General features: G+C 37.1%; 1 protein-coding gene across 2 annotated transcripts in view; it reads left to right on the top strand.

Moving 5' to 3' along the window:
* The window catches only part of GATD1 (glutamine amidotransferase class 1 domain containing 1), an 11,465-nt gene extending 1,398 nt beyond the window's left edge, over positions 1 to 10,067 (top strand). Inside the window, exons 2-8 of one of the 2 annotated variants that reach the window (XM_042466342.1) lie at positions 111 to 187; positions 2,340 to 2,445; positions 4,189 to 4,296; positions 5,213 to 5,307; positions 6,214 to 6,307; positions 8,039 to 8,150; positions 9,862 to 10,067. In XM_042466342.1, the coding sequence (XP_042322276.1) occupies positions 111 to 187; positions 2,340 to 2,445; positions 4,189 to 4,296; positions 5,213 to 5,307; positions 6,214 to 6,307; positions 8,039 to 8,150; positions 9,862 to 9,868 (599 nt within the window). In that variant the 3' untranslated portion in view covers positions 9,869 to 10,067. Of the gene's footprint in view, positions 1 to 110; positions 188 to 2,339; positions 2,446 to 4,188; positions 4,297 to 5,212; positions 5,308 to 6,213; positions 6,308 to 8,038; positions 8,151 to 9,858 lie in introns of both variants that reach the window. The other variant, XM_042466335.1, reaches the window with a different exon arrangement.
* Positions 10,068 to 10,073: the final 6 nt, after the last annotated feature.

Below are 10,073 nucleotides of genomic sequence, written 5' to 3'. Positions count from 1 at the left end.
TAAGTCTCTCCTCTTAGGGGAGTAAAGCGATTACCAGATTTAACGAGTTAATAGAATGAAAAATGTTCACTTTGAAGACCTCTCACAAACATTATTTAATTCTTCACCAGGTGTATCTGCCGATTCCTTCAATCACTCTTTTACATTGGCGAGCACTGCTTTTAATCTTCAGGTAGCTACTCCAGGGGTAAGTAAGAATGCTAGCTGTAGCATTGATCACCATGGTTGGAAACTGTCAGTATTAACAGGTACTGAGACTTGTGTGAAAAGTCACAGGAAATAATCCTGTTCTGATGGAGGTCCTGTTTTGTGTGTGAAGTGGCTCTGAGAAGAATTGGGCCCTAGGTCATACAATTCCCCTTCACCATTATTTTTGGGGGTGAAGGAGGCAAGACTTCTCTTTGCTGATGAGATATGATGGGGAGAGGACCTCTAAGGATGCATGTCATAAAGATGGGAAAGAGCTGTTCTTGCTTCCTTGTTGGAACAATCTTGTGTAAGCGTGAAAAAACTGTCTTTTGCTGTTGGAAATACTTTCTGCAGGACTGAGGGTGTACACACAGCCATTGCCCACTGCTTTTTGTTAGGTAATAGAAAGCCATTTTCATTCAGCTATCTCCTCACCAGGCATGGAGCCTCTTGAACGTGGAAGTAAGTAGGGTTCAGGTCAGTACAAATATGAGGTATATCTATATTCAGGAATTTACATCTTTGTTGGTAGATAGTGTGTTACATGCTCCCTACTCCTCCTCCCCATGGCAGCTCCTCTTGCTCCCGTAAATGTTACACTGAGAATTTGGGGACCTGCTGAATGAGGTCTGTGTGGAGGGAGGATCCCTGGAAATTTGGTTGAGGCACCTTCTGTGAGTGGAGTATTTTTGCCAGCAAAATGCAAATCCTGGATCTGTTTCCTTTTAACAGAAAACAGAACATTTTATATGGAAAGACTAATATGCTTCCCCCCATTTTTTTGCTACTGCTATTACTACTACTACTAGTATTTTACTTTAAAAGGAACATAAAGTAATCTAGTATAACAAAAGCAGGAAAACAAAAACATGAAAATAGGAAAAATATCCTCATTAGCTGTACTGTAATATTCTATAAGAGCTGACCAAATGTAAGTCCATTAGTAAATTTTGCCTATGCATAATCCCCCCCCCCCATGTTGTAAGCATTGTTATGTCTTCTATCCATTGGATCATAGGTGAAGGAAAAAGTGTCTTTCCAATAACAAAATATCAATCACTTAGCAGTCAAAAGAGCTCAGAAAATTAACTTGTTAGCCATTTGTTAATTTCCTAGAAACAAATAATTCAAAAGAACAAGCACAAATGTTAAGGAACTTTCCAAAAGCAAATTTACTTGTATGATTACTTTGTCCCCAAATGTAGCTATTATGGGACAATTCCAAAACATGAAGTACGTAAGCATTAGCAGTATTATATCTCCAACAATTTCCTGATTTATAAATCTCTTTCTTGATTAGACATTGTAGTGACCAATATACCCAAAAGAGCACTTTCTGTTGTATAAAATGTACTTGCTATTGCTAAAACATAGTTGGAAATCTGTTGCCATACTAGTTATAAATGTTAAAATTGATACCATTGATCAACCAGAACTAGATATTCCAGTTCTCTATTCTTGCTGTAAACCTCAATTGTCATATCTATTTATGGACAACAGAAGGGTGTGTGTGTATAATATATATTGTTAATTTGAATACGTTTGACCTCAATTAGTGTTTCTCATATTAAGGGATGATCAAATGCACATAAAGTTGAAGGGCCAAATCTGGCTTGTAGGAAATGTTTCCATTATAAATATTGGCATATAGCTGACAGAGGTAGTTCAAATTGCTCTTGAAAAATTTAAGAAGGCAAAAACTCATAATCAGCACCAGGTATCTGATTAAGGTAATAATCCCATTATCAAATGCTTAAATTGTGTTGTTGTTCCTGTGTAAGGATATTTAGCAGGGCCTACACTGAATCAAGTGGTTTTCCTGTGAAATGTCTGTTTTCTTTCATCCAGTAATGGGAAAATGGCTGGTATCTATAATAATGGGCTCTCATATCAAATGTTGCTCATGATGGGAGACTACCACTACCAGGTGCTATAGGCTCTATTTCAGGGGAAGGAAGTGGCAAAACCATCTCTTGAGTATTCTTGCCTAGGAAAACCTTATGGAATTCGTGAGGTCACCATAAGTCAATAGGTGACTTGAAGGCACATACATACACACAAACACACACAATATTTTAAGGTTAACTTTCAAACTCAAAGGTTTATTGCATATATTTATTTTAATATGCTTGGAAATATGATTCTTATAGGGAAAGTCAATTGATTTCACTGGGGTTAATGAAGCAAACATGCGCTGGATCCAGGACTTTCGGATGAAACCGTATGCAAATCCTGCCAAATTGGAATCAACTGATGGTGAGACATCCTTTGACTTGCAACTCAATATGTATCAGTTATCGGTAGAGAGAGAGAGTAGTGTCTCTTGCTACCAATTTTGGGACCCAATCTTGCCAAACTTTGAAATGCCATTCATTTAAGTGGTATACTTATGCATGCACTGGCTTCTAGAATAGTAATTCTCAGGCTATCTGATATGGGGGACTGACCATTTCCCCCCCTAAGGCACCAGGGACAAGTACTACATTTGTGTTCATTGGCTATAACTCTTTCTTTCCTGGAAAGTCAGTGTGAATTGGAAACCAGTAGCTCGCAGATCAGCACTAGACCACAGATCACCACTTGGAGTAGCACTGTTTTAGAATGAAGCAGTTACTTGATCTCTCCCACATTTTGGCATGGCTGTTCCTTGGGTTTCTCTCACATTGTTACATCCCCATGGCTTTTCCTACATTGTAGCATGGCTGCTATTCATTCCAGAGAGAGAAGTGCTACATTTGCAGACACTGTGGGGGAGTAGCCCAGCTGTCTGTGACAAGGGCTTAGTGGAACAATGAGTCTCCTCCTTTGAAAGGCGGTTTCAAGGTTGTATTTGTAAAGTTTCTCTGTATCTTATGTCTAGAGGCTGTGTTTAGTTTGGAATAGGTCAGTCCCATTCTTTTTGGCAACCATGGAAATGCCCTTGATAGGTGGAAGGACAGGAAGAGCAAAACCTTTTCTGACAACTTCAGAATCAAACTCTCTTGAAATTGGCAGAATGAGTCAAGCCATTGGGGGCAGTGACTGGGAGATGAGTATATTTTTAGGAAGAACTGGATATTTTATCTCTTTGAGGCCTGTACTGGATGTTCCAGGAAGACTAGTTAGACGGAGTGAAGCGTTAGCAAAGGCCATTATTTGGAAAGATAAAATCCATGTTCTATAGCAGTGGTTCTCAATCAGTGGCATGTGTCATCACCAGTGCAAAGCAGATGTTGTGGGGTTGGATGCAGGATTTTAAATAATATAAATAAATAAAATTTTATTTATATACCGCCTTTCCAAAGATCAAGGCGGTTTAACAACATGGTTAAAAACATCCACAATACAATAAAAACCAACAATAGAAACAGGATAAAACACAGTTACATTTTCACCCCCCAAAATAAAAAATCTCAAGCCAGCTTCCAATGCTGTTGAGAGGGGAGGGGGGAGTACTTCAGGGGTCGGGGTATGCCTGCTGGAACAAGTATGTCTTCAACCCCTTCTTGAATTAATTAATAATAATTAATTAATAATTAATTAATAATAATAAATAGCAGTTTGCTCCTGTATACCCCTTGTATCTTCCTGCAGGTTGATGAATATCTATTCTGTTAAGGGAATTATTATTTCTATTTCTTTGTATTTATTCTCACTAGTACTGTTGCAGTTTTCACTGTAGTTAAAATTTAAAGTAAATGATAAGTACAGTAACAAAATATCTGTAAACCTATAAATGTCCTTCTGGGTGAGGCTGGGCTTTTTATTTCTATAGTGGTGGGGCCCAGGTTCTTTGACAGAGTGATTAGCAGGATGTGAGAACCATAACTTTAATATACTGTGACTGAAAACTGAGTAGGTAGATGGGGTAGCAAGAAGTTCTTCCAGGGAGTTCTTCCAGTATTACTCCTCTGAGTCATTTCTGGCAGTCTGTTGAACTTTATGAAATGTTACTTTGGAAAGAAGCAGTGCTTGGATGTGTCATAGAATATCTGTGCTATCCTTCTTCTTCCTGTGTAGGTGCTAGATATCATGCTTTATTGATTCCTGATTGCCCTGGTGCTATGACAGATCTGGCAAACAGTGGTTACTTGGCTAGAATACTACAGCATTTCAGCTCTGAGAACAGTAGGTAAACTTCTCTGGGGATTTATGCTCTACCCTGGTATTTTGCATGTATTACACTAGAAAATATGCTAAGAGATGTTATGACAACTGTATATACTCGACTATAATTCAACCTCATGTATAAGTTGAGCGCAGATTTTGGGGCCAGAATTATGGATTTTGATATGACCCATGGATAAGTTGAGGGTAAAACTTAGCAGTTTTTAACAAAGGATGTAAAGGATGAAGCAAAGAAAAACAATGCTAAAGATCTTTAAAATTTTTGACAGGCATAACTGTTTGTGCTCCCCCTAAAGGCAGGATGGATGAGATAGTAGAGGGGTTTGATGCTTCTTTTTGTTGCTTCGAGAAGAGATTAAGCTCTCACCTTTCACCAGGGCATGGTTCCTTTTTTGATAAGAGTTAAAGTACAGTATTTACATTGACCTGTGGATAAATTAACCCAGATTTTTTGAATCAGTTTTTTTACTAAAATTTCTAAACGTATACATGAGTATATACAGTAATATGAGTAATATTTTATGACCTGTATTTTTGGCTAGGATGAACCCATTAGAGAGATGTTGTTGATCTTAATAATAATACAATACTGGTGTAGCTAATTTGTAACAAAGTGTTGCATAGGTAATGTATCCTTGTGTGTATTCCTGATATACACATGCTGTGTATATCAACAGTACTCCAACTGACAGCTTTTTACCAAGTCTGTCCTCTAAAGTTGTCATTTTGAGTAAAGCCTGTATATATTTGTAGCATTTCTACACCTTAAATGCATTGCAAGTGTTTTATTGATTGCTTGGATGAGAAACAATAACTACAATATGATTTACATAACTGTATTTCTTGAAATAAAACGCACTGTTTTTTTTCTGGTTGTTAACACAGGGATTTTAGGTAAAATCATTTCTTTTTGTAGAGCCCATTTGTGCTGTTGGACATGGAGTTGCTGCCTTATGTTGTGCTACGAATGAGGACAAATCCTGGGTATTTCAAGAATACAGTTTAACAGGGGTAGGTGGATGTAGTATGTGTAAGCAATAGATTTTTCATACATAGCACTTTTGAAAAGATTCTGTTATGCATAGATTAGTGTGTTTGTAACCTGTACCCCTTTTAGAATGACTAATATTTCTGGATTACATCTATAGTTCTGCCCTAGATCTCTTGTGGGAGTCTGTATTCAGTCACATTTGGCTCAAAATTTAGTGGCATTTCAGAGTAAAGCCAAGTAGCAAACAGGTATTGTCTTCTTTTTAAAATGTTAATAAATCTGTCTTTTACTGTTTCATAAGCCTCTTGGCTATAAGAAAAAAAATGAAGAAAATAATAGTTCAGTCAATATAAAAAATTCAAGAAAAGCCACAATGCATGCAGTTTTATGTAGTAGTTATTAGGGAACAAATTAACATTGGAATGCTTACCGGTAGGTAATAATAAGAATATTTCCTCAAATGGCTCTGATGTGTGTTTGGTTTTTTGTCAAATATTAAAGGCAATTTATATGTTATTGTGGGTGGTGGGTTCGTTTTTATCTACAATTGTGTTTTCTCTTGGCTATACAGCATGTAGTAATTGCAAATGTGGGAATAATGCAGTCCACCAGAAATTGCTGAACTGTAACGGCTAACATTCCTCACTATTGAATTTGCTGGCTAGGGTTGCTGGGAGATGCAGTCTAATAACATCTGGAGAGCCTGTCCTGAATTTAGTGATAATTAATCCTGTATGAATTAATGAATATATTCTCTTGATTAGGAACTGGTTTAATTGGTGCGAACAAGATCCACCTGAGCCTGAATTCTTTCTAAGAATCCAAGGAACCATCTGGTTCTGGGTATTCCTTAGAGTGCAATTGCTTTTCTGTAAGAGATTTTGCTATATTATGATTTTATGATGGCATTACCTTGTCTCTTCCAGCCCTCTGTGTATGAACTAATAAGGCTGCCTAATTTTGCTAGTTTGCCTATCATTGTTGAAGACTTTGCAAAAGATTCTGGAGCTACCTTCAGCGGTATGTCCTTTTAACATTCTCTTTTGCAATCAGTTTTTATCCAAACTTGATAAAATGAAAGTGTGAGCCACAAAAAAAATGTCAGGTTGTATTGCATTTAAGTAAAATGTGAGACATTGTAAGAAAGTGTTATGGGATTCAAAAGCTACATGGCAGGTGACTAAAATTCAGGGACACTGTTTAAAACTCTTGAGTTGACAGGTTGTAAAATGCCTACTCCATAGTCTCACATTTTCTGAGTTTTGCAAAACAAAACAAAACAAAAAAAACCCAACCTGTGACTTGGAGAACTACAGTGTCCCATCTAGTGGGGTGAGGGTTTAAAGTTATTGTAACATAATGTCTGTGAACATATAAATATCCTTATTGGAAGAAAGTAGGTTCTTTGGGTAGAGTGATTGATGCAATGTAGGAAAGGTCGAACTACTGTTTTAAGGCACTCAGAATTTGTCAAAAATGATGATGACCTGCTGGATTTCCCTCAGTAATCCTTGCACAAAGATTAATTATGAGTTTTAAGAGTACTCCAGCTAGGTTTCCTCTTAAAGTGTTGAACTGGGAAACATTTTAAAAGAGTAATTACTCTGAACTGGTTGATGATTTTATCTTGGTATTTTGAAATTGACACACAAAGTATCATGCCATTCTGTTCATTGATGTGACTGAATCTTGAGCTCTTGTTTGTACCTAGTTCAGATTGACAGGCTAAAACCACAGTTTATTTCAGAATTTGGGAGTAAGCGATTGCAAATCAGCTGTGGGAAGCTTTGGGCTTCCTCCTTTGCCTTGCAAGAGAAGACTTCCTCTTGCACATGAAGTCCAATGTTCACTGTGTCTGTAATCTGATGATGATCCACACTGGGGGTGGGCTATGGAACCTTCCAGATGTTGGCTATGATTGATAGAATTGATTAAAATTGCACTCACAACAACCTCTGACAAGCCACAGTTTTCCTTTGCTGATCCAAATCTCAGTCTAAAGTTTCTTTTACACTATACAGTTATAGCACTTCAATATCATTTTAACTGCCATGACTCCATCCTACAGAATCCTAGGATTTGGAGTTTCAACTACAGCTCTTTGGCAGAGAATTCTAAATACCCCATGAAGCAAAAAATCACAGAATTCCATACAGTGGCATTGTGGCAGTTAAAGTGTTATCAAAACATATTGTGAAAGAGGCCTAAGTTAGATCTGTATTATTACTAAGGCAGTTGTTGTTGTTGTGTGCCTTCAAGTAATTTCTGATTTATGGTGACCCTAAGGAGAACCTGTCATGGGATTTTCTAAACAGAATTTGTTAAGAGGAGATTTGTCCTTGCCTTCCTCTGAGGATAAGAGAGAGTGACTTGCCCAAGGTTAACCAACCAGTGGATTTTCATGGCTCAGCAGGTATTCAAAACCTGGTCTCCTAGTGTCTTAGTCCAACACTCAGATCACTACACAATGCATGTGTGTTTCACAAGCTTTAAAAGGAGAATGAAACAAATACCCTGAAAATAGGCACAGCATTTCCAATTTGGCAGATGGAATACATGCTTAGAACATTGATAAGGAACAGGAGCAAAAACTTTAGTTTTTACTAGATATTAGCAGAGCTTGCAAAGTCTTAACATGTGAGTTTACTCATTTTTTTTTGGTTTTTTTCATGCATATGCTATTTTTCTCTCAGACTGGGACCCAAGGCAGGTCACAGAAAGACATGTGAATATATTTTTCTTTCAATACAGCCAGCAAAGCAGATGCAGTACATGTAGTAGTGGATAGACATCTTGTTACTGGACAGAATGACAATTCTACTATTGCAGCTGTCCAGAATCTTGTTTTTCTTTGCAATGGCAGGTAAGAAAAAATGGGAGAAATTGCCACTAAAATATAAGATTGCAGGACCTGGGATGCTGTAGTTGTGCAGATTCTGTCTTTCAGATTTTTTTTTTTTTTTTTTTTTTTTTTTTTTTGCAGTTTAAGAAAACCACATCTTGTCATCATAAGTGCTAACTCTGTGTGTGTGTGTGTGTGTTGCATGCCTTCAACACTTTTCAAACTTAATGGCAACCCTCCGGTGAACCTATCATGTTTTCTTGGCAAGATTCATTTAAAGAAGGTTTGCCATTGCCTTCCCCAGAGTCTGAGACCATGTGATGCACGCAAGGTCACCCAGTGGGTTTCATGGCTGAGCTAGGAATCAAACTCTAGTCTCCAGACTCATAGTCAAGATTCAGACCACTATATTATACAGAGTTATACTGTAGTTCATGAAATAATGGAAATGAATGTCTTTGCTAAAATTAGGCCAACAAGGGCTACAATGTCTTATAGATGCACCTTTGATATTTTACACATTTTGTTGAGTTACACCTTGGAGATGAAATAGATTTAATTGGCATTTTAACTACGTGATATACATAAGAGATTCAGCACTATGAAGGCAGAAAGTAGTTTTCTTGTGGAACTATATAGACAAAGGGAATTGGGAGTGAGCATCTGAAGTAAACAAAACTGGCACTTGGGTGCAAAATTTTCATCCCATTTGCTGTGATATCCCAGAAGAAGCTCAGCTACAACACACTGCCTCCAGAAGTCACAGCAGTAAGTGCTGCTAAAAGTACTTCTATCAAACATTGAGTCCCCCCACCCAATGTGTGCGGATATTTTTCCAACCAAGATTACTTAATGTTTGTGCTACAATAAAAATATTTTGCAGTTTTACAGTGTTGAGTATCTTACATACATCAAGTGGTAAGAATGTCAATTAAACCCATTTTAATTCCACAACACAATGTGAAAATCAAAGGAGGAATGTTGAATACTTCTGGGCTATAGATACTTTAAATGCCAAGGATGTGAGTGACAAGCATTCATTTAAGTGTGGCAGTTTATACCAGTAGCTTTCCTTTCTTAAAAACTTGGTGTACTCTAATTAGCAAGATCTCCCTTGTGGAGGCTTCTCTACTACTGTTTCTAACAATGTGAATTTTTTTTAGATGGACACAATAATATGCTATTTGAAAACAGACATTTGCAGCCATTGACAGGTGGAGGACATTGTGCATTACATGCTAATTTATCCCCTGTATAGCAACCCCAGACAGGGATTCCTAACACCCTTGCTGACAAATGGGAGTGGAAGCTCTTTTGTACAATCGGTTCAATTTGTTTTGAATGATACCAGTGACTGTAACACATAAAGTAGTACTTTTTGCCTTGTCTGTAAAAAAAGATTAGAAAGAGAGTTGGATGAAAAGGCCCCAAACTGCCATGGTGACTCAAAATGTTAAATTGATTTCATGTTGGCAACTTAGAAATTTACCTATAACTGGAAAGTTTTTTACCTTTTATACTTGCTTGGCCATTATTTGGGTTAGTTCTTGTTAAATTATGGGGTGCCTTTTGCACTTTTGTACTTTATTATAAATGTTTAGTATATTTTAAGCTTTTTGTTATAGCCTTTGGCTAGCACTATAAATGTATTGATAATGATGAAAATCTCCGTAGTATAGATATAAGAACCTAGTTAATTGTGGTCTATCTCATATCCTGTTTTATTCAGCAGAAAGTGATGAAGTGTCGTAAATGGGATGAATGAGTGAATGGAGAAGACTTCATAACTTTGGGAGATGGAAATGTAAGCCTTCCTACCTCTGGAAGAGAACATCAGTGTTTACTTAAAGACAGTAAAGTAAATCCTGTAGGAAAAGAGTGTCTTCATGTTTTGAACCTTATAACCTTAATGTTTTTCTGTTATTTCTTTAAACCTGCTTTACC

This window comes from Sceloporus undulatus, chromosome 1 (assembly GCF_019175285.1).
Source record: "Sceloporus undulatus isolate JIND9_A2432 ecotype Alabama chromosome 1, SceUnd_v1.1, whole genome shotgun sequence".
Lineage (NCBI taxonomy): Eukaryota > Metazoa > Chordata > Lepidosauria > Squamata > Phrynosomatidae > Sceloporus > Sceloporus undulatus.
The sequence above is the reverse complement of the archived record's forward strand: the minus strand, read 5'-3'. Positions and strand labels throughout refer to the sequence as shown.